The sequence below is a fragment of the Salmo salar genome, chromosome 01 (genome assembly GCF_965601325.2).
Source record: "Salmo salar chromosome 01, fSalSal1, whole genome shotgun sequence".
Taxonomy (NCBI): Eukaryota; Metazoa; Chordata; class Actinopteri; order Salmoniformes; family Salmonidae; genus Salmo; species Salmo salar.
Window position 1 is genome coordinate 60,012,210 of NC_138291.1, and position 25,533 is coordinate 60,037,742.

Here is a 25,533-nt window from a genome sequence, read left to right on the forward strand (position 1 = left end):
AGATGCTCAAGGAGATGGTGGAGGTCTTCTCGGGTCCAAAAAGTTGGACCTGAACCCGAAGGGACCTGAGAACAATCAGACCAGGACCCAATAATAAAAAATAAAAAAAGGTGGGACCCCGGACCCAAACTGAGCCGAGAACAATCAGACCCGAATCCCAATGGACCCGACGACAAACAAACCTAGACCAATGATGTATATAAACCCTGGATTGCTGATACTATGTATTGGTCACTGACCACGTTTACATGCACACCAATATCCTGTTATTATTCGGGATACTCAAGTATTTAGTTTTTGAGTTGACACGTAAACATCATATCCCGTTTACAATAACCCGAAAAAGCTTGTATCTCGGTTATGAGAAACCCGGATAAGATGCCTGGGATATGCTGATTTTAGAGGGGATACTGTGGCATGTAAACATCTTATCTTGTTTATTGTTGTTTTTCGCGGTCTGCGCAGGCTCAGTTTCGCATAACATGGGTGTTCTGTGATGATTTTTTCATCTGATTGTCAAAGAAATCACTTTAAAAGTAGGCTACCTGTGCAGTTGCATCCCCTATAATTCCATAATAATTTATTTTGCTGATACTCCTTACTGGACCGTATAGCCTGCTGGCTACTTTCACCCCATATCTAGACAACTTTCTGATTTATAATTTCCAACATTAGGTAGGCCATTTGTTTGTCAGCTATAGTTATATAAATGCAGCTTCTCTTGTGTCATAACTTGTTGACCCAGAAGACTAAATAAAGTAGTGCTCACCAGAATAATGTCTTACATCGATAGAATGAATGCATTAGAAATCTAGTCAACACCTGTAAAGTTGACTGTTTTGTTTAGGGACCGGGGAGAAAACGCAATAACTCCAAAACAGATTGGTCCTGTGTAAAATGTCCAAATGTCATACGTTTGACCGGTTTTAAGGAAATGAAGAGCTGAGAGAACTATGAAATGCCTTTCTGATAGGACTTCAACTCATCTTGGGTGCATATTTTATGTGGTTGAAGTACTGTCTGCTTGCATAACAGTGTCAAAGATAACACATTTACATGTGCGCATTCACATTTTCTTAAGAGATACTGAAATAAATAAATCATATTTCTTCACTCCTGTTCCTGAAACAAAATGAACATTTGTTATATCATTTTATTGCAAGAAACACAGAATTCTGCAGGAGTTAATATTATATTATGCTACATGTGAGAGGTTATAAATACAGTAGGGGAAGATTTGAACAAGATTTGAACAATTTGAACTTCTACTTTTAAAAATCCACCTCTCCAAAAACAAGTCTCTCACCGTTGCCGCCTGCTATAGACCCCCCTCGGCCCCTAGCTGTGCTCTGGACACCATATGTGAACTGATTGCCCCCCATCTATCTTCAGAGCTCGTGCTACTAGGTGACCTAAACTGGGACATGCTTAACACCCCAGCCATCCTACAATCCAAGCTTGATGCCCTCAATCTCACACAAATTATTAATGAACCCACCAGGTACAACCCCAAAGCCGCAAACACTGGCACCCTCATAGATATCATCCTAACCAACGTGCCCTCTAAATACACCTCTGCTGTTTTCAACCAAGATCTCAGCGATCACTGCCTCATTGCCTGCACCCGTAATGGGTCAGCGGTCAAACGACCTCCACTCATCACTGTCAAACGCTCCCTGAAACATTTCAACGAGCAAGCCTTTCTAATTGACCTGGCCCTGGTATCCTGGAAGGATATTGACCTCATCCCGTCAGTAGAGGATGCCTGGTTATTTTTTTTAAATGCCTTCCTCTCCATCTTAAATAAGCATGCCCCTTTCAAGAAATGTAGAACCAGGAACAGATATAGCCCTTGGTTCTCCCCAGACCTGACTGCCCTTAACCAACACAAAAATATCCTGTGGCGTTCTGCATTAGCATCGAACTGCCCCCGCGATATGCAACTTTTTAGGGAAGTTAGAAACCAATACACACAGGCAGTTAGAAACGCCAAGGCTAGCTTTTTCAAACAGAAATTCGCTTCGTGCAACTCCAACTCTAAAAAGTTCTGGGACATTGTAAAGTCCATGGAGAATAAGGACACCTCCTCCCAACTGCCCACTGCACTGAGGATAGGAAACTCTGTCACCACCGATAAGCCCACTATAATTGAGAATTTCAATAAGCATTTTTCTACGGCTGGCCATGCTTTCCACCTAACTACCCCTACTGCATTCAACAGCACTGCACCCCCCACAGCTACTCGCCCAAGCCTCCCCCATTTCTCCTTCTCCCAAATCCATTCAGCTGATGTTCTGAAAGAGCTGCAAAATCTGGACCCCTACAAATCAGCTGGGCTTGACAATCTGGACCCTTTCTTTCTAAAATTATCTGCCGAAATTATTGCAACCCCTATTACTAGCCTGTTCAACCTCTCTTTCGTGTCGTCTGAGATTCCCATAGATTGGAAAGCAGCTGCTGTCATCCCCCTCTTCAAAGGAGGTGACACTCTTGACCCTAATTGCTACAGACATATATCCATCCTACCCTGCCTTTCTAAGGTCTTCGAAAGCCAAGTCAACAAACAGATTACCGACCATTTCGAATCCCACCGCACCCTCTCCGCTATGCAATCTGGTTTCAGAGCTGGTCATGGGTGCACCTCAGCCACGCTCAAGGTCCTAAACGACATCGTAACCGCCATCGATAAGAAACAATACTGTGCTGCCGTATTCATTGACCTGGCCAAAGCTTTTGACTCTGTTAATCACCACATCCTCATCGGCAGACTCAGACTTGGTTTCTCAAACGATTGCGTCGCCTGGTTCACCAACTACTTCTCTGACAGAGTTCAGTGTGTCAAATCGGAGGGCCTACTGTCTGGACCTCTGGCAGTCTCTATGGGGGTACCACAGGGTTCAATTCTTGGGCCAACTCTTTTCTCTGTATACGTAAATGATGTCGCTCTTGCTGCTGGTGAATCTCTGATCCACCTCTACGCAGACGACACCATTCTGTACACTTCTGGCCCTTCTTTGGACACTGTGTTAACAACCCTCCAGACGAGCTTCAATGCCATTCAACTCTCCTTCCGTGGTCTCCAACTGCTCCTAAACACAAGTAAAACTAAATGCATGCTCTTCAACCGATCGCTGCCTGCACCTGCCCGCCTGTCCAGCATCACTTCTCTGGATGGTTCTAACTTAGAATTTGTGGACAACTACAAATACCTAGGTGTCTGGTTAGACTGTAAACTCTCCTTCCAGACTCACATCAATCATCTCCAATCCAAAGTGAAATCTCGAATTGGCTTCCTATTTCGCAACAAAGCATCCTTCACTCATGCTGCCAAACATACCCTTGTAAAACTGACCATCCTACCAATCCTCGACTTCGGCGATGTCATTTACAAAATAGCTTCCAATACCCTACTCAACAAGCTGGATGCAGTCTATCACAGTGCCATCCGTTTTGTCACCAAAGCCCCATATACTACCCACCACTGCGACCTGTACGCTCTCGTTGGCTGGCCTTCGCTTCATAATCGTCGCCAAACACATTGGCTCCAGGTCATCTACAAGACTCTGCTAGGTAAAGTCCCCCCTTATCTCCGCTCACTGGTCACCATAGCAGCACCCACCTGTAGCACGCGCTCCAGCAGGTATATCTCTCTGGTCATCCCTAAAGCCAACTCCTCCTTTGGTCGTCTCTCCTTCCAGTTCTCTGCTGCCAATGACTGGAACGAACTACAAAAATCTCTGAAACTGGAAACACTTATCTCCCTCACTAGCTTTAAGCACCAGCTGTCAGAGCAGCTCACAGATCACTGCACCTGTACATAGCCCATCTATAATTTAGCCCAAACTACTACCTCTTCCCCTACTGTATTTATTTATTTTATTTATTTTGCTCCTTTGCACCATATTATTTATATTTTATCTTTGAACTTTCTTCAAACTACAAATCTACCATTCCAGTGTTTTTCTTGCTGTACTTTATTTACTTTGCCACCATGTCATTTTTTTTGCCTTTACCTCCCTTATCTCACATCATTTGCTCACATTGTATATAGTGTTATATATATTTTTTTATTTTATTTTATATTTTTTTAATTTTTTTTTATTCTATTTTTTATTTTTTTATTTTTTATACTGCATCATTGATTGTATGTTGTTTTACTCCATGTGTAACTCTGTGTTTTTGTATGTTGTCGACCTGCTTTGCTTTATCTTGGCCAGGTCGCAATTGGAAATGAGAACTTGTTCTCAACTTGCCTACCTGGTTAAATAAAGGTGAAATAAAAAAAAAAAAAAATAGACCTACAGTCAGTGTCCAGATTTCAATTACCGTAAATTCCGGACTATAAGCCGCAACTTTTTTCCCAGGCTTTGAGCCTCGCGGCCTCGCGGCTAATATATGGATTTTTCCCGCCTTCAATTTTTTTTTCTCCAAAAAAACACATTCTGTGACGTGCTCAGTTTTTTGGCGGCATGAAGCTTTCATTAGACCAATGAAATTGCCGAACGGGTTAAGGTCAAACAACTTTTTCGTTCACTGTTTAGATTAAATCGAGCGCTCTCAAACTTCCCATCATTCTGATTACGGTAGTCATTTTGTCACCCTCATCATGGCAAAGACACGGAGAAATGCATATGATGCAGCTTTCAAGTTGAAGGCGATTGATCTGGCTGTTGGAAAAGGAAATAGAGCTGCTGCACGGGAGCTTGGTCTTAATGAGTCGATGATAAGACGTTGGAAACAGCAGCGTGAGGAATTGACTCAGTGCAAAAGGACAACTAAAGCTTACTGCTATTTTTTATTTTTTTTGTTACAAGCTGTGTTTCGTTAAAGCCTGTGTAAAGTTCATTTGTTTTAATGTACCGGTAGGCACCTGCGGCTTATAGACATGTGCGGCTTATTTATGTTCAAAATAATATTTTCTTTTAAATTCAGTGGGTGCGGCTTATCTTCAGGTGCGCTTAATAGTCCGGAAATTACGGTACTATTCCATTTAACCCATATTAGTTTAAATTAAGAATATTTTGTTTATTCATAGTAACAGGGAAACTCATGAGTGGGATATCAAAGGTCCAGCTACTATCCGGAATACTGTGCGCATGTAAACGTGTTCACTGAGAGGCTTTGAAGCCACAGGTCGGCCATATTGGTACTCTATAGTAGGAGCAGTCCTCCATAGGAATGAATGGAATTCTACAGTATTTCAATTTAATGTTTCAAAGACAAAATTACATGGATTTAAGTGTTTTTCTTGTTGTAGTGGGAACAGTTACATTAGTAATCTCTAATGTTTTCATATATAAAAAAATAAAATAATAATAATGTTTAGCTCACATAATATACTTTAAAAGTATGCATCAAGGTGTCTGCGAAGATGGAGGCACGGTGGCTTCAACACAGCAGCCCCTATTAGTCATCTAGAGTATATATAATTCATTGACTTAGACACGACCCGATTGGACCCGAGTGTCAACAACAATATGTTTATCAGCCAAGTTGCTCTTCTGGTTAATGAATAGGTCTTAATATGTTGGCTAAGCCTTTTATAAGTCAATACATTCACCCTATTAGCGTCAAATAAATATGCTATAGGCTATGCAGAGCCGTGGTCGGGTCCATTCGGGTCTATCAGCTGTAGTTACATAGACCCAATGACAGTAAAACAGGACCCGACATGGATTGGAAGGAAAAGTTAGAATTTTGGACCAGCTCGGGTCGGGTCTCGGGTATTCGGGTTCAGGTGGACCCATGAAGACCACTAGGAGATGGTGTTATGTAAGTTTGTTGTTTTGGAATTCAACGTAAGGGGGAAAAAATGTTTGTTTGACACCGAGGAGTATCAGATTGCCCGTGGCGAGAATGAGGAGATGTCACATATGAATCCACCCCATCATAGTATTAACCGGACCTTAAGGTCAAAGCTGGACAGTCCAGTGTAGGGCACAGATAAATGGTGTGTGTTCTGTGTACGCCCGAGTTAAAGAATGCTGGTTTGTATAAAACCAGTCTTCAGGTTTCTTTGGAAGATCCTCAAATACCTCTCAGATGTATATTTTGAGAGTACATCTGTCATTCATGGTCAAAGGAATTGGACATGCAACTGTGAGACCTTTGGAACAAAAACACCATCCTCCTGCTTACACTTGAAGAGAGAATATTTCAAATACCTGAGTGGCTCCAGTCTTACATTTACTCTTGACATCCACTGTCCTTAAGAAAGAGATGTTGTAATTAGATGTTAGTGATGTTCTTAGGTATTCTATGTCTCTGGTCAAGAAAAGTACATTTTGTAATCTGAAAGAGTTTACTTTTTGTTTCACCATCCCTTTAGTGCACCTGAAGCTTTCTGGCATATGGTATTTTTGTAGCCCTTAGAGTAGACTGCTATGCAACACTTGAAAACTGGCATACACTCGCATACATTTTATTACATTGGGGATAATTGTGAGTGAAATTCAAGTCACTTGTGGGAACACTCGAAATAGGCAACTCAGGTAATGCGCAAAAAAAGCTGCTTTACTAATTGTGCTTTTCATTATTCACAGGGAAGGGGGACAATGTGCTGGATAATGAGGTTGTCTTGACCAAGATGAAGCTCTTCAACAACTTCCATGAGAAGCTCCTCAACAACGCTGATGATTCTTCATCCACTATCTCCATGTCAGTATCTGAGCAGGACGTCTCAGAGCCTGTCAAAGGCTTGAAGGGGAATGCTGACCTGGATAACATGCCTGGACAGCCCCTGATGGAGTCAAACTCAGGCTACCTCTCTGACATTTTCTCAGACTCTCAGCTTCCCATGCTGTACAAGTTTGAGTCGGAGGACTCTGGAGTGGAACTGCCCAGTGGAACCAACTCTCCCTCCACACCCACCGGCTCAGAGCAGAGCTTTGTGGTCCACAGCCGGGAACCCTCCTATGACTCCTGTAACCTCAATACTCCTGTCCCTACCCCAGGTCCACTACTCACCATTGAACAGTGCTCTGACACCAAACCAACAGAGGATATGAGAGACTCACCATGTACGACTGTAGACAGTGCTGTGCTGGAGTGTACTACTGTGGAGTCGGGGGCTGAACTCAACACAGAAATTGAGAGGGTAGACTTTCATATAACTGAAAAGGACATAAATATGGAGAGGGCCCAACACAGGGCCTTGAAGGACACTGCTGAGGACAGTGACAGGGTTTCAGAGGAGCTGGGTGAGAACAGGGCTGTGACTGACGGGATCAACTCTGAGAAAACGAGGTCCAAGAGCCAGTGCTCTACATGGGCCTGTGATGATATGACAGGAGTTAACTTTGAGCAGCGGCCTCTGAGGAAAAGCACGACGAGCGACAGCCTGGAGGAGTATATGGAGGAATGCTGTAGACTGAGTGAGGTAAAGATATCCCCGCCCCCCACACTTGGTATTTACTCCCAATGTTTTATATTCTGTTTTATGTATAAACGAGAAAGGTTTATAGATGGGGAAATGTGTTGTAGCTATGCCATCTGTGTACTTTCATCTGCAGCATTAAGTGTATTGGCTACTTGAACAGGATCAAGGACCTCATTTTTCATTCATATGAAAAACGCACATCTCTTAAAAGGATTCAAACCAGGGATACTATGGTGACTTCTCACTAATTTAAACATGATGCCCTCAGTAGTTTGATGGATTTTGGGTGTGGACAACAAAGATCTGTACATTCTCTAATTATCCCTGATTACCAACCCTTTCCAGTCTCTATGTCAGCAGCTAATCATGGAACCTCTAACGACAACACGGCTCTAGGAAAGTATTTCAGGGAATTTGGGTGTATTTAGAGAGAAATGACTAAACGTTGTCTTTGAGTTTACAAGTACGTGCTAGATTAGAACTCGGGTGAATCAAACCCATAGAGGTGTAGACCTCTTCATCACATTATTGCAATAAGATAACATCACGCTGTTATGAGATAAGTGCTTGTTGATTTTACAAACAGCACATGACAAGAACTCAGCTTAAATCTCTAATTATGGGTAAAAAATAATTAAATACAGTATTCTCATACTGAACATCTGTGATAGAGGCGGCTGGTAGCCTAGAGGTTAGAGTGTTGGACTAGTAACCGAAAGGTTGCGAGATCAAATCCCTGAGCTGACAAGGTAAAAATCTGTCCTTCTGCCTGTGAACAAGGCAGTTAACTCACTGTTCCTAGGCCGTCATTGAAAATAAGGATTTGTTCTTAACTGACTTGCCTTGTTAAATAAAGGTAAAAATAAGAAGATAGCTATGACCTCAGCTTGTCCTTAGTGAGATAGCTGAGCAACAACAAGCTACTTTACCCATTCAATAGGACCAGTAGAGGCACGTTCCCTTAATGAAAGCTTGCGAATGACAGCTGTGCTCTCATTCATGTTTGGAAAAAAAAAAAAAATCATATTTTTCATGTTCCAAATGACAAAACAGTGTTGTCTTGCAGAGCTGCACCTGACAGTTGAAGAGTTTTGCCAACCCATAATAACCTGTTTGATGTGCTGCTGTACACGTCACTATCAGCTCTCAGCTCTGTCTTTGATACGGCGTCAAATGCACTCTCATCTGAATGTCTGGTCGATTTTGGTTTTGAGTGAAGATGGGCGTTTAGTCTGAGATGCTTTGATCTTCTCCCCCCAAAAATCTGCTTAACATTTATTTTACTGTAAGTAGCCTAGTCATCAATTGAATTAGGCAGTAAGGGATACGTGAGCTATAAAAGTTTACCGTGGACAGTTTGGTGTGCTGTGTCAAGAAAGGCAAGGTGAAAGTGATGCCCATGACATCTATGACCTTTTGACAATTTCCCAGGACACAGATGGGTATCTCCTCAGATCATATCTTGGATGACACACGAGCTGTTAGTTGATCTCACATCCTTTACATGATACATAAAATGTTCAACAATCCAATATTAATGAGCAAACTAATCTGTTAAAGAATTTGAGGTGGCCAAACTAGAAAAACTAGGCCATACTTCAAAGCATGCACCTCTTAACACATACTTCCCCATCTCTCCCTCAAAGACCTTTCACAACAATGTCACGTTCAAAGACCCAGTGAAGACAAGGCTGTATTATGGCATACAGCAGGGGAATCTTAACACAGGGCCTAGTAGCTTACAGACTGAAAGGAAAGGTGGAGAGGGCATGTGTTACAGTGCGGGGGCCTATTTCATGCTGCCGCATGTCAAACAGCACCTGTTCATCTGTGCTGAGTGACTGTGCAGATGACTGTGGTGATATTGTCCTGGAGAACCAGCCAGCCAGCCAGCTCCCCTCTCTCTCTCTCTCTCTCATCTGGGTCTTGCCGCTCCCTGGGCCCAGAGCTGGACGGTCTACCTGGACGCATCAAACAGGTGTCAAATTGCTCAAATTACTCACATATTTACCTAGATAAAGCCCCTTTGATAGCCTCTAGGGCCCCTTTAAGGGAACTGCCGGCTGCCGGCGGGTGGCGGATATTTTGGGGGGCCCTTCCGTGGCTTACTTTAGAGGTGTATTGCTGACAGGCAGTCCGGCGGTAAAACTCTTCATCATCATCATCACTTGTCACCACAGCTAATAATGCCATTCCTTTGCCTGCCAAATGGGGCTCTGTGGCCCCAGGAATTTAGATATTGGAAGCCCCCCCCCACCCCCAGTCAAACATCAAAGGCTCTCTTTCTCTCTCCCTCTGCCCCTGTTTTATAGTTTTAAGTGCTATGATGGCCTCAAGATGGTCTGTCAATCAAATGTTTTGAAAAGAGCGTTCCCTAAGCATGCTAAACATAAAAACACTAATGTCAGTTAGTTACCAATAACACTGCCTTCTACTGTATATGGAGACAGGGCTGCAGGGTAGCGTAAGAGCGCAGAGCGCAGCGCCGACATATTTCACCATGAGGAGAAGAGATTTATCATATGGATGTGTTTAGCTCTCTGTCTGATCTTCAGCGTGCAGGCCTCTATCCGTAGGAGGAACCACAGGGCATTCAAAGCATATTTTCCCCTCCGTTGAAGGATGTGTGGAACACTGTGGAATATGGTGTCATAAAATAATGAAGACCGGAGAAGACGGCAACCCCGGTTAATTAAAATGGCGGTCCTGTCGAATTCCTCAGCTGCAGCCCATAAACATGCACATGATGTACAGTACCAAACACACTTCCTAGGGACTTCAGATGCATTCCACTGATTCGTCTGTTTATGATGAGCTGGTCTGTGTGTATTGTGGTGCTGGTTCCTATATGCCCTTTTGCTCAAGGCATCTGTAGAGTACATGAGAAGTAGAGTACATGAGAAGTATAGCTGCTGAATTGATGCAAGACACCCAAGGACTTACACTGGTTATTGTTGGCAGGTAGTAAGAGCTACTGAGGTAGACCAGCGTTTTGGTGAGGTGTGGTTGGTGGCTAATTGAGACAGGTAGCTAGCATCATTAGTGTTGTTAATCTCACCACCAACCCATATGTTTTATTTTATATATTTTTTTACCTTTATTTAACTAGGCAAGTCAGTTAAGAACAAATTCTTATTTACAATGATGGCCTACCGGGGAAAAGTGGGGTAACTGCCTTGTTCAGGGGCCGAACGACAGATTTTTACCTTGTCAGCATTTTTACCTTATCGGAATTACGTCATACATTCTGTCTCTCTGTAAATCCTCAAGATCCCCTTTTCCTGTCAATCTTTGACAGAGCCAGCACTGACACACAGTGTTCTCCAAAGAGTGCCTTGGGAGATAAACAACAAAGCAGAGAGGCAAGAATATTATCTCAACTCTCTCCCCAGACTGTGTGCTGAAAATAAATGGAGCTTTCTGGATAGAAAACGAGTAAACGTGTACAGCACATACTTTTCTCCCTCTCTCTGACTTTCTCCCTATCTCTGACTTTCTCCCTATCTCTGTCTTTCTCTCTATCTCTGTGTGCATCCCACATCTGACGGCCAATTCCTTTCCAACGCTGTCATGTTTAGGAAAGTATTTTTTGGTGCGGTAGACGCAGTGGAATGTCCAGAACCAAGACCCGAGGAGAGTCTCAGTTTTCCACAACTTTGATATGTTGGCATATCATGCTCATATTTTCTATGTTGCGTCTAGCTCACTTGGTAGGGCATGGCACTTGCAATGCCGGGGTTGTGGGTTCGATTCCCATGTATGCTGTCGCTCGGGATAAATGTCTGCTAAATGAATAAAATCATTAGATACTGTATGATATGAAAAATAGAAAAAGAACCCACAGTTGTTTTTTTTTTATTTCTGTTTCTCATTGTCTCATTGTGTATTTGCTTTGGAAAATGGACCTGCCCTTAAGTGTCATTTTAACACATGCACCTCTCCTTTCTCTCTATTTTACACTTTCACAACTTTAAAGGAAAGAGCCAAGTGAAAAGTCATTCACTAACTAGGCCAAAGCCTGGCATTTCCTCCACACGTCAGCGATTCCCACGTTTGAAACATTATCACCCCCTCACAACATAAGGGGCCAGAGGAAGTTCTGAGGAAGGGAGTGGGGACATATCTTCCCCTCTCTTTTCCACTCTAGTCCCCTTCCATGACCCATGGGGGGCCATGGAGGGGTGATAAGATCAGTCCCAACCTGCTTCCATCACCGCCTCTGCCAGGAAGACTGCTAATGACTGCCTGTCTCATATCCTCTGCCCATTTACTTACTGTGTGTGAGGAGGAATCTCCTCCTTATCTTAATTGAACCCCTGTAAAACAGAGCTGGGATGGCCAGGCTACACGCTACAGGCTACAGGCTAGAGGAACAGGCACCAATTCACTGTCCACCCGACATATCATCGCTGAGGCCCTGGGCAGACACCTGCATATCTGGGGAGATAAGGGGAGAGCTAGGACAGTACTGGACATCTCCATGAGCCATTGACAAAATGTAATGCTTCAAAACCACTGTCTGGGAAACGAGTAGTAAGTCAAGACCGTGTGTAATGGGTAGAAGGTTCATTTCTCCATCGGAGGAAATGAGTGATGTCAGTTCTCCTGACTGTTATGACTTTTTGTCCCATTGTTTGGCCTGCGTTTCCATTAGTGGACAGATCCCTTACTGGAGTTTCACAGAAGTGGCACGGAAAAGCCTTCTGGGTGGAGAAAGGCTTCGACCTGAGCTTACTTCCTGCTTTTGTTTGGACACTGTGGAATGGTGGACGATTGTATAAATATTTGCTCAGAATGTCCTTTTCATATTTCTGCAAACGTGAGCATCTGCACCTCTCGGGCAAACGGTCACACCATAAAACAAACAAACAAATGGCACACACCTGACTTTGTGTTCCCACACCAAAGGCAATGACTTAACCTCTGTTCCACCCCTCTCAAAGGCACTATGTCTCACATTGTTATCGCAGACCTTTCACTTACCCATCTCCAGCCAATGGCCTCATAGGCGATTTGATGTTTAAATTGAACATCTTCATAACTACCATGGGAATACCACAACCACCCGCCATTACCATCCATCAAACGATTAGAAATGTATGCACTGCCACTATGGTATGTCGATAGATTATGCAATACCGTCACGATGAGGCTAGACCCTAAGATAAATTCATATGAGTCACACATAATCCCTTTCAGACTTTCTGACTCGTCTCCTCCCGGTCAACGATGACACGAAGCTAGGTGAAGACAAGTGGCCCACGCGGCAGCGGGGGAAATGTACTTACGAGTTTGTACAATGATCCGGAGTAGTAAAACAGACTCAGTCTATATGGTTCACATGTAACAGTGTCATAAAATATCCCATAAAAACATGACTATGATAAAAATGGAATAAAATATAAAAATGTGTTGAATATCAGAGTGGATGGATAACCTGCCTGGCAGGTTACATCATTCATCAAACATCACCTTGTTAAATCCACCGATCATATGGGGCACCTTTTAAGACGATGTTATAGCTGGACCCAAGAATTTCAGAGGACATAAAGATATTTTTTATCACACAGGAACATTTTGTGGATTAGGGATCAGTAAATCAGTAGCCCTTTCTTTAATCTGGTTGTCAGGAATGATGGGTGATATAAACGTCTGGAATCATTTCACCAAATACCTTTGACCACTAGTTCTCAGCAGTCAAGCTTCCTCTTTGTTCCAGATTGTGCGCTCTATGGTAGCCCTACAGAGCCCTAATGACCTCACTAAACTCACCAACCAAATTGTCTCTCTGTTTCCTCAGGTCCACCAGGCCAGCTCCAACCCACTGGGCTCTGGACTGGGCTACCTGGAGCACATCTGCCAGCTCATCGAGAAGATTGGTCAGCTCCAGGAACACAACCTCAGGCTGCAGAAGCAGATCTGTGGGCTGCAGAAGGATGGAAGGTTGACCAAGACCAAAGAGGTGAGTCACATACAGACAATACTATGCGCTATGGGACCCTGGGAAGAATCCCAGGTTAAAACATCTGGATTGGACTTGTGCATCTTATCAAAGATAGGCTTCCGCCACATAGCTTTTGCATGACATATCCAGTCTTGTCAGATCAGGGAGGGCGAAGACAGTAAGTACTGAGACAAAGCTTGCTTAAGGTCAAACCATCTCTCTCAATGAGTTATAGCAAACAAAGGGGTCTTAACCGTGTGAATGTTCTAATGTTACGGTATTATGATTTATCTCAATTACTACCTAATTTGTCAGAGATACAAAGCTCCTAAAAATGTTGTAAAAACTTTGTAAACGTAGCTGTAGGTCGTGCAGGGCAGACCTAAGACCATTGATCTTTGATTTGCAGCTGACTGCTGCCCAGGTGGTGCAGAGATAGCCATGCCTTGAAATGAGTGATTACTCACCATTAGGTCCCAGTGCTAATCCAGCGGTTTCAGAACGGCAGTAGGAGCTGTAAGTCATGCCGGAGGAAAGTGTATTTAATAAGTAGAACAGCTGGGTCCAGCCCACTGCAGTCTTCAAACATGTTTTTATTTATTTAACCAGGCAAGTCAGTTAAGAACAAACTCTTATTTACAATGACGACCTAGAAACAGTGGGTTAACTGCCTTGCTCAGGGACAGAACGACAGATTTTTACCTTGCCAGCTCAGGGATTCGATCAACCAACCTTTCGGTTACTAGCCCAACGCTCTAACCACTAAGCTACCTGCCGCCCCGGAACACATATGGGGCACACATTTAGGAACGTCCTTATAGCATGGCAAAGGGGTCGTTGTTGGACTAGTAACCGAAAGGTTGCAAGTTCAAATCCCCGAGCTGACAAGGTACAAATCTGTCGTTCTGCCTCTGAACAAGGCAGTTAACCCACTGTTCCTAGGCTGTCATTGACAATAAGAATTTGTTCTTAACTGACTTGCCTTGTTAAATAAAGGTAAAATAAATCAATAAATAGCACGGTAAAGGGGTCCTTATAGCACGGTAAAGGTGTTGTTATAGCACGATAAAGGTGTTGTTATAGCCTGGTAAAGTGGTCCTTATAGCACGGTAAAGGGGTCGTTATAGCACGGTAAAGGTGTTGTTATAGCACGGTAAAGGTGTTGTTATAGCACGGTAAAGTGGTCCTTATAGCACGGTAAAGGGGTCGTTATAGCACGGTAAAGTGGTCCTTATAGCACGGTAAAGGGGTCGTTATAGCACGGTAAAGGGGTCCTTATAGCACGGTAAAGGGGTCCTTATAGCACGGTAAAGTGGTCCTTATAGCACGGTAAAGGGGTCCTTATAGCACGGTAAAGGGGTCCTTATAGCACGGTAAAGGGGTCCTTATAGCACGGTAAAGGGGTCCTTATAGCACGGTAAAGTGGTCCTTATAGCACGGTAAAGTGGTCCTTATAGCACGGTAAAGGGGTCGTTATAGCACGGTAAAGGGGTCGTTATAGCACGGTAAAGGGGTCGTTATAGCCTGGTAAAGTGGTCGTTATAGCCTGGTAAAGGGGTCGTTATAGCCTGGTAAAGTGGTCCTTATAGCACGGTAAAGGGGTCCTTATAGCGCGGTAAAGGGGTCCTTATAGCGCGGTAAAGGAGTCCTTATAGCGCGGTAAAGGGGTCCTTATAGCACGGTAAAGGGGTCCTTATAGCGCGGTAAAGGGGTCCTTATAGCGCGGTAAAGGGGTCCTTATAGCGCGGTAAAGTGGTCCTTATAGCACGGTAAAGTGGTCCTTATAGCACGGTAAAGTGGTCCTTATAGCACGGTAAAGTGGTCCTTATAGGGGCACGTGTATTTTTATGTTTATTAATAACAAACATCAGGGGCTTTCCGGTCACCTGTTTAGAGAGAGCAGAGAAGTTAGAGTCTGTGGTTGGGCCAATGATGCATCATTCATGATGATAACCTGAAAAATCTACATCTGTTTATATCTGAAATAATGTCCATGTTTGCTAACCATGTACTGTATCTGTAACATCACTCTCTAACAGCTATCCCAAATTAGATAGCCACATTTGTTTGTTAAACTTTTGTCTATGAAAATGTAGAAATGCAAGCACAATGTCAGCAGTAAAATAGGGCAAATTACGTTTCTTGTTTTTCTGTAGTAAGCATCATTTAGAGTAGTATTCCAGTAAACTCTCATAAAATAGCTACAATTCTGCTCAGTTAACAATGTGTAACCTATAAAATCCCCAGGCCAGCTCTCCTCGCTCTCACTTTCCGTTCCCAAACAGGATGAATGCGTTCGCTCTGAATGTTATCTTACCAACGCCAGAGAGACATTTTTTTTTTATTATTCATGGCTTTTAAAAGTTGTGGCATTGTCATTTAAAAAAAATCAGTATGGCAATAACATGGGCACATGGGTGGCATTTTAACACACTTGAATAGAAAATGAGGCTCGCAGAGTTTAGAGTCCCAAAGCTACCTCAATTTTATGTTTTTGTTTTCAGCTCAACATAAGAAGAAAACCTGACCTTGAATATGAAAAAAAACAACATTGGCACAAGATTTCTCCCAACCCTATTGCATTGTATTCAACTTTGCCCCCTCTCTTGTGACAGTTGCCTGTGCTTCTAAAGAAAAGTACTTTGGCATTGTGTGGATGCCTCCCTTTCCTTTTGAGACTTTGGCACAATACCGGACCGGCTACGTTAAGGAGGTTTCAGAGAGCTTGTTCCAAACTATCCCTGTCAGTTTGGGCCTGGGGGCCGGAAAAGCTTTCCACTGAAGCAAAGGGTGAGCCCAGCAGGAGCATACACTACAAAGTCTTCAAAGACAGAGAGAGAGAGAAAAAAAAGAAAGAGGGAGAGAGAAAGGAGAGAGGGAGAAAGGGGGACAGTAAGAGAGAGATCGCAAAAAGTGCTCATTCAGACAACTGCATCCTCTCTTACAAAAGCTATTTCTTAACAATCTTAGCAGAACTTACAATTCTTTGAGGTCATCAAATTCTGACATGATTTCACCTTGATAATGATATTTGTCCAGATAACTTGGTGTTGTTATTCTCTCTAGGCCAAACCCTGACTTGAAAGAAGACTTTTAGGACCACACCGGCTGACCTCCCAAGCGGTTGGTCTTTACCCCTGCTGTGAGTGTTTCTATGGTTACGCCACAAGCTGAACCCCATAGATGACACATCAAAAGGAGGAGCAAGTCTGCTGGGACACATCTAAGCTCCATGAACGACACCCATGGTTCCCTGTGCCTACACACATCTAGCCCACCATTCAAATCAACACCAGGGTCACCGCTGGGCTCATTATAAACACAGAGATCAATGAGACAATGGCCAGTTACCACCTACATAGAGCCCTCTTTTCCAGCTTCATCTGTTCTCTACCAGGACCAGCGTGCTTTGGGGTTTCTTGTGATGAACTGAAATGCAAGAGTCAATACTAGAGTGGAAGAAGACTTGTAATCAAGTTTCTAATGTGAGCAATGAACATGAGCTCACTCTTACGGACTCAAGCTCCCCCTTTCCCTATCCTCAATGCAGTACTACCTCAGACAATGGAGCCATCTGCAGACTGTCCCTGGGTTATTGAGGAACAGGATTTGATGAAGGGAACATTCCAGGGCTGGAGTGTTCTAGACCTTCCCTTTTCCCGAGTGCAAAGAGGCATATTGCCTTTAAAAGTTGAATCCTCTTCTGAGGTCAAAGGCCCGGTGTGGCCGGCTCTCTGAGTCCCCAAATGTGGGCTGCCTCCTTCTAAGGGTTAAGCACACACAGTTTGGGTAGGTCCTTGGAGAGTGCAAAGACCATACTGTTATCGCCCATGGAACCTGGGCCAGGAACCTGGGCCAAGACCCTTCTCAGTAGAGGCGGTGTCTTCACCGAGTGTAGAGTGTGGTCGTGGTTCCAGCGGGGATGTCAGACTACGGTCAAAGTTCCGCGAAACAAAAACAAAGCCGTGGAGTGTGACTTCAGTGGTCATTCATCATGCTATTTACCCCATTTTTGATGTTTAAACGTCCAGTGGTTTCGTAACAGGCTATTCAGAGTTCAAACAAGGAATTCTGGGAGAGAGCACTGCCCAGTGATGATGTTATTCTAGTGTAAAGTTTGCACCTTGTGTCCAGGGTAGAGGTAACTTCAGTGCGGAGAAGGAAATTATTTTGCACAAGATCAGGAAGTGACTTCACCTAATGAGCCTCCTGGGTATCGGTCCTGGGTTCTGAATTTGTGCAAGTGGCGAGTGTGTAACCTTCACGTGATGAAAAATCCCCCTACTGTAGAAGTGACACTGCACGTTTAAATGTTAACAATGAAGCAGGAAAAACCAACACTTGTCTCCAGGCTTTCATTTTATTCCGTTTATGCTACTGCTGAGTGTCTGCGTTGTTTGAGCTATAAGGGGATTTCTTTTACGTTAGCGTGGATGTGACATCCAGAGTTTCCTCAGCTGGGATAAACGGATGTGAACATTTTCCTGACAAATTCCAACTTCACACAATGACTCGGAAAGTCTCGTTCATTGTTCTTTGATTCACCATACATGTATCGGCATAGCACATAGATTATAAGGCCTACTTTGGACAAGTTCATGTTGAGTTCAGAAGTTTATCTTTGAGGTTAGGTTAGCACAAACCCAACTCAGTCTGGAAAAGAAATAGTAAATACACACTATGTATGAAAACAACAATTAAAGTAAGTTATTAAGTTAAAGTAGGTTTAAAACAATAAAAATAAACTCAGATATCCCAAAGACTCTTATAAAAAATGTGGTAGCATATAAGGCCAAGAAATACAAGAGTGTGATGGCCATAACACATTTTCACTCTCCTGAATTTGTAACAGATGGTTGCTGGCTGAGCCAAGTATGCAGTATTGGAGGGCCATTCTTGACCAACGAGCGAGAAAAACAACAAACTCGATTCGGATATTGTAAAATACATTTCATATGCCTCCTACTCACAGTCCTGTACCTTCTCTTCCCCCAGGACTTCTTCCTGCAGCACTGTAGCTGTGGAATGGCCGGCATGGCCTTCCATGAACAGAAAAGACACTCTAGGAGTGAGTTCCTGACCACCTCCATGAGCGACACCCTCTCTGACCTCTCCACCATCCCTGAGGTCACACACCACACAGGACTCACAGCCAGGGGAGGTCAGTTAACTACTTAATAACATGATAACAACCCATAATCTACCTCCAGTCATCTCTCCTCACTCAAAATCCAATGGATATTCCATACATTCTCCAAAAGTATTTGTGTCCCAGTTTGACTGTAATTTCATCAGAAGTTTCCAGCCCTATCCTTTTGTTTCCCTCAGAAAACCACAGTGTATTATTTCATTGGCAGGCAGATTAGCACTTGATAACCTGCTCCTGTGGTAATCATTCAGTCACAAACAATCACAAGACCGATTTATAGTAATGTTTGCCTTTAAGTTTTCCTGAAATGGATTTTCTGGGTTTATTTAAAAATCATTAGAGGGTTTTAAAAATGTGACCGGGCGACGACCCCAGGTGTGTTTTCGCCCAATGTTCACCTTTTCATAATCTCATATAACATTCCGAGCAACAATAGTCCCCCAGAAATATAATTATTTCCCCAAATGTTTGTACTCTCCTGTTTTCGAAGTGGCTCACATTCCCTCAGGTGGGCTGGTGACAGTGTGGTGGTTCTGACTATTATTATTGACTTTTATTTATTCAGGGAAGACCAATTGAGACCAGTGTCTCATTTGTAATGGTGCCCTGAGAACAGAAATTCCAACAACACAACAACAAAAGATAAAACACAAGATAAATACATTACATCAGGTTATTACAACAAGTTATGATAGTCCATTGAAACAATTGCACACTTCAGTAAACTCATTTAACAACAGAGTTTTAAACTTCCTTATCGGCACCAGGGAATCCAGGAGTAATTTGTTTTGTAAGATATTCCATAACTGTGGTGTGTTAAAACTAAAGGCAGATTTACCAAACTTTATGGAGACAAGCGGGACCTCAAGAGTTAACGAACCCCGTGACAGGACACGTGTGCTTTCTCATGGTGTCAAGTCTAGTTGCCACTATATTACGAAATGTGTACCGCAAGGGTTGGTATTGGGACCTGTTCTCTTCACTATGTATATAAATAATATTGGTCTATGTATTCAATCCTGTAATATTCATCACTATGCAGACAATATGTTTATGTATGCCATTGCACTGACTGTTGACCGAGCTATGTTAGAGCTGCAATCTGATTTTGTTGCATTACAGAAAGCCCTCGTTGATTTAAAACATGTACTTAATGCGGGCAAAACTAAAAATATGATGTTCTTTAATTCACAAAACAAATTCTCAGACGGGCTACATATTCACTCATTGGACGGCTCCCTCATCGAGCGGGTTCCAGCCTACAAATATCTGTGCGTTTGGATTGATAAAGATCTAATGTTTAAAAAACATACTGATGAGGTAGTTTTAAATGGAGGGAACATATAGAGTCCCATGGATTCAGGAATTTCTTGCTCTTCCGGTAGGCAGGATTCAGGAAATTGGAGCTGGGGAGTAGGAGGATGGCGAACGGTCCTCTCTGTACTGCGATAACAGATTGGTGAGGTTGAGTGGGCAGTGGCGGCAGGTTGAAATAAGGGGTTCCTCTGGGACTGCTGATTCCCATCACCGTGTGTCATAACAGTTTCCCCCCACTATGAGCAGCGAGTGGTTCCAGCCCTTGTGACTCTAGCCTTATTTATACCTGGCGCTAACATGCGTCCTTTGTCCTGATCTTTTCCACATTCTGATTGTGCCCACATTTTCAGAAATATGTCTACACATGGTATTAAAATGTGTCTCAATGTGTTTGCAATGTGACCAGCTATTCTTTAAAAAAAAAGTATTTATTTATTTTAAGACCCATATTGATGCCATAAGTCAATGGTGCCACCTGTCAATGATTTAAGATGGTGGGATAATTATGAATAAATGGTTTCCCTGTCCAGATCCGTCTACACTTGTAAGGTATCCAGACACAATGCTTGCCTGACTACCTTCGTAGGTGGTCAGAAAGATCACAATCAGATCACAATGCGTATTTCAATCATCTACAGTCTACACCGGTCTGAAAATGTGGGCACAATCAGAATGTGGACAAGATCAGAACAAAGGATGCATGCTATAACCACGTATAAACAGATCTTCTGATTAATTTATTCTCTCTCGCTCTCTTTCTCTCTATAGAGAGTGACCAGGGTGGATGCCAGCCCCTGGTGCCCCTTTGGAAGAGGGGCCTGAATCGGATGAGCTACACAGAGGGAGATACGCGCTCCTATCTCTCTGACAGTACAGAGGGTCTCTCTACCCCACACAGACGGGTGAGTCACTCTTACATCCCTCCTCTGACTCACTGGCTCTGCACAATACCCTCAACCCCTGTTTACGGTGCAAATATCTACATGAGCACAACACGATGCTACCTGACCAAACAGTGGGTAAAGCGCCTATTCGTTAATGCTGAGAGATGTGTGTTTGGTTGTGTAGCTGAGTGAGAACTACACGTGGGGCAGAGTGAAGGATCTGGTGAAGAAGACCAAGCTGAGGAACCAGAGCAGACTGGGACAAACATCCACCTCCCTGAAGAGATCCTGTCCACAGCTTTACCGGTGAGGACAACCCCCACCCTCCCCGTGCTCTCTCTCGCTCTCGCTCTCGCTCTCTCGAAGGAAACACTCAGTCTACTCGAAATACTGTATTTCTTACTACAGTATCTGTAAACAAACACACAACTAACACTAGGATTACATTTAACTTCATAAAATTCAAAATAACAGTTGGAGCTTGTTGGTCCTTCAAGGATGTTTGAAAATCTTGAGCTAATCATGATACAAGGAAGGAGAGGTTAAGTTATTAATCACAGCTCGCTTTAGTTTCATATTTTTGTGTGTGCCTATTATTTCTAGATAATTTAGTCTTAGCATGAAGAGGAGTTAAGACTGTCATTGGCAGTAGATCATGGGTTGTGTTTGCAGAATGATTCAACTGCTTCCGAGAAAGAATATTGACACTGAAAATACTGAAAATGCCCGACCGACCGACTCATATCATCTTACCATTTAGAGATAATTACTTAAATAAAATTACTTTTATATTGCTATTTAAAATGCAGTTATAACACATCACTTGTAAGTAGCGATTTTAACTTTCCCCTGTGACAAATGATCAGCCAAGCTAAACACATCAAAATCAAATAAACGTACCACTAACCAGAATATATTGTTACTCAGTCAACACAACTGTCAGAAGTGTGTGCCTTGACAAATTATCTCGAGTAATAACCACGGCTATAATATTTTACAGCATTCAGTATACGTCATGGAAAACTTAGCCCACAACCACTGGCATCTATCTTAAATAGCATCCGTAAAATGTCACAATGAAGCAAAAAAAACTGACTTGTACACAAAGCAGATGCACTCTTCAGTGTCAGGGAGCAACTACGCACCGTTTATTTCAATATGACTGAGGCAAATATGATAAGCGTAAGTGTTTTTATCTAAGCACAAGCCTGTAAAATTATACTTCCCAAGTTCACTGGTTCTCTACACTGGTTGTAATTGGTGACTAGCACCGCTGGGTTTAAATGGCCTAAGCTCAAAACCACTGAAAACAAACCAACCTCCCTCATTTGTTATAACAAAACACAATTGGCCCCCTCTAACAGTATGCAGCTTTTTTTGCAAGCAGGAATCTACGGCAACATATTTGGAGTAGACAAAAAAGACGTGGATATTTTGGGTTAGAAAGTATTGACATCCTTAGCGACTTTAGGCGAATACTAAACTATGACAGGTGTCACGGTTGTCGTAGAATGAAGGAGCGGACCAAAGCGCAGCGTGTGTATCGTTCCACATTTTCTTTATTAAACTGTGAAACTATGCAATACATACAAATAAACTGAATGAACAAAACAACAAACTGACGAAGAGTTACAACATACACTTACTCAAAAACAATCTCCCGCAAACCCAAGTGGGAAAAACAACTACTTAAGTATGATCTCCAATTAGAGACAACGATGACCAGCTGCCTCTAATTGGAGATCATCCCAAAAAACAACATAGAAATACAAAAACTAGAACATAACAACATAGAAAATCTAAACTAGAAGAAAAAAACTGTCACGCCCAGACCTACTCTACCATAGAAAATAACAGCTTTCTATGTCAGGACGTGACAACAGGCACTGCAAGATTTTCTATTATTTTGTTAATGCGAAGAGGGATGTGTCAGTGGATGAATTGTGGTATTATTTTGTTTGAGGGTTGTAGAACATAAGAATCTGGTGGGAGTTGAAGAGCTTGAGGAAAGAACAGCTATTCGTTGTGCCCTTCAACGTATTCCACAACTTGGATGGGCACTCTTCAGAGGGAGGGAGCTTGGCACGGACCCAGACAAATAGGGGAGGGGTTGCAGTGTCAGGTTTGAGGTATGCAGGGAGGAGTTGGCGAATTCCACATGTATTTCAGAGTGGTCCAAGGATATATAGAGAGATGCAGAATTGATCAAAAGGGAGACCCTCTCTTGGAAAGAAATGCGTGTGGAAAAACCATCCTGGTCTCAAGCATTGTGCAAACTAATGCATTGCTCATTGTAATAGCATTGGAGAGCACCAATAACAATGACCCATTTCCCTACAGCCCTGACCTGGGACCAGTGGACCTACCAGGAAGAAACAGGAACTCCATGATCGCCTTGGGCCATCAGAACAAACTGGACTTCCAGTGGCCCCGATAACCATTGTTGGTACACAAATTTCTGACACAAAATATTGCTAATGCGTAGTGAAACATGTTGGAAGCATGCTGTGCATGTACAACTGTTTTAGCAGCTATCGTACGATCTATTCTCAGCGTACATGTATAATAAAGATATCCATAGAGGTGAAGAGGCAACACTTTTGTAACACTGCCCACACTGAACGTCTTTGTTTTCTACTCAGATATGAAACAGATGGCCCGAAGTGGGAAGAGAATACCCGGAAGAGGATAAAGTGAAGTTGCACAGATTCTTGACTGGACAGAGAGAGTAGTGTGAAAGGAGGGATGTGAGAAATAACACTTGTGATGGATGACAAAACTTTGAGTGAGGAGTGAAAAGAAAACAAAAAGAGGATGAGATACAATTCAAACTAAGGGATTTTATTGTTTCAGATAAGGGAACATTGGTATTTTTATGAGAATAGACATGCATGTACTCCACAATGTACATGAATACGATACAAATTATTTAATCTTGTACTATAATCGTTTTCTATTCAATTCATATTGTAATGCTTTCTCTAAATATATGTTATGTTATTGACATTTCAGTACTATGTGTTGGAGAAAACAATAACTCTTTGATATGGTTGTTCCAACTAAGAAATAGCCTAGACAATATTCTGGGGTGAAAGTAAAGGGATAGTTCACACAATTTACAAAATGACATTGGTTTCCTTACACTGTAAGCAGTCTATGGACAAGCTATGACAGCAATGCATCCTTTGGTTTAGTTTCCCTGCCACTGTTTCAACATGCTAGCATTTTAGCATTTGTGGCACAAATCCCATTCAAGTCATGGGACCGAATGTATTCGCACATCATGCCCAAATCAATACATGATTTAAATTCTAGATAAGAGCGTCTGCTAAATGACTAAAATGAAAATGTAACAATAATTTGAAAGTATCTAAAGTTGCTTGTCAAACTCAACAAAGTCACATAGATGATTTGAACATGATGCTTGAAAAATACTAATATCGGTCCCATGACAGGGTAAGGAAACCAATATGTCATTTTGTGTTTGGGTGAACTATCGCTTTGGCTATCATGCCCCCTTGAACAAATGTGAAACATACACATATCATACATATTTCAGGATTGTACTTAACTATTCAACATATTTTGTATGAATTCTCTTCTTGTTTTGAGTGTAGGCCTACGAGGCTGTGTGTGCATGCACTATACAGGGATAACAGATCGTGGTGATGTTGTGTGAATGTGCTGTATATAACAAAAGTTAATTGTGTACAGCCATTGTTTATGTACAGGAGGGGAGTTATGCCTCTGTAAATTCCTATGTTTATATGATGGAAATGTATACTTTTTGGAGATCGGGGTTCCAGATCCCTTATGATAAAAAACACTTTGAGGACGCTAGAAAACGTTTGTGATGCATTGCCCCAAGGTTTTTTAATGTTCCTCTCAAACATTTATGTAAAAAAAAAAATAGTAAAGAAAAAAACAATAATTTCATATCACTGCAACATGTATTTATCAGAGGCTGCTGTTGCATATGTTCATCTTCAAGACATATTTTTTTTTATTGTGACACGCAAGTCTGGTTAACAAGCTAACGGTGATTTAGCTTTTCTACACCACGGTTAAATTCCCTGGTTTTCCAGAAATCCTGGTTGGAGTATTCCCAGTATTTCCTGCTTTTCCCTCGTTAATTCCATGAATCTTCCAAACAGGCTTCCTTGAAAAATTGGGAATTTGGGGAAAGCTTCTGGAATTTTGCAACCTTTGTTACATCACTATGAGCTTCCTTTGATAACAGACAGGCAAGTGCCATGGTACCTTGGAAATCTCACTGGGTAACTACAGAAGGAAAGTTCAACACAGAAACTTTGAAAAGGATTATTAAAATGGCTTCAAAGCCTTGACATCTAATTGAAATACAGCAGAAGTAAATTCCAAATGCTCAAAACTGTTCAGCGTTGTTTAAAACAGGAATGGAGGTCATCAGTTTTTAGAAAACACTAATCCCACAGAAAGAACAAAACAGTTGGTTATCCAGTATGTACTTCAGCAATGTGAACAACAGTATTGTACAACACCAATGAGTTATTCATCATGGTCAACATGTACTCCTATTAAAATAATAATGCTGTACATGTAGCACAGCTGTAGCTGTATCATACGGAATTCATGTACTTCTAAATACTCTAATCAAGTAGAAAATAAATCTGTTGCAACTTAAGAGGCAGTAAATGCTGTCAATATGCATGATAGGCCTACATGTTTTGTCAGGACTGGGATCTAAAGACTAAAGATTGTGATATCTGTATATTGTAGAGTTACAGTAAGTTGTACATGGATGGAATATCGCAATATGCATAATGTATCATTATTCAAAGTTATTTTTCAAAATAAAGTTGACATTTCCAGTGACATGAAA

General features: G+C 42.3%; 1 protein-coding gene across 2 annotated transcripts in view; it reads left to right on the forward strand.

Annotated features, from left to right (window-relative positions):
• Positions 1 to 25,533, forward strand: part of LOC106606354 (uncharacterized) — a 35,978-nt gene extending 10,445 nt beyond the window's left edge. Inside the window, exons 2-8 of one of the 2 annotated variants that reach the window (XM_014202515.3) lie at positions 6,543 to 7,378; positions 13,179 to 13,340; positions 18,318 to 18,483; positions 20,557 to 20,690; positions 20,857 to 20,978; positions 23,013 to 23,118; positions 23,315 to 25,533. In XM_014202515.3, the coding sequence (XP_014057990.1) occupies positions 6,543 to 7,378; positions 13,179 to 13,340; positions 18,318 to 18,483; positions 20,557 to 20,690; positions 20,857 to 20,978; positions 23,013 to 23,109 (1,517 nt within the window). In that variant the 3' untranslated portion in view covers positions 23,110 to 23,118; positions 23,315 to 25,533. The remainder of the gene's footprint in view (positions 1 to 6,542; positions 7,379 to 13,178; positions 13,341 to 18,317; positions 18,484 to 20,556; positions 20,691 to 20,856; positions 20,979 to 23,012; positions 23,119 to 23,314) is intronic. The other variant, XM_014202510.3, reaches the window with a different exon arrangement.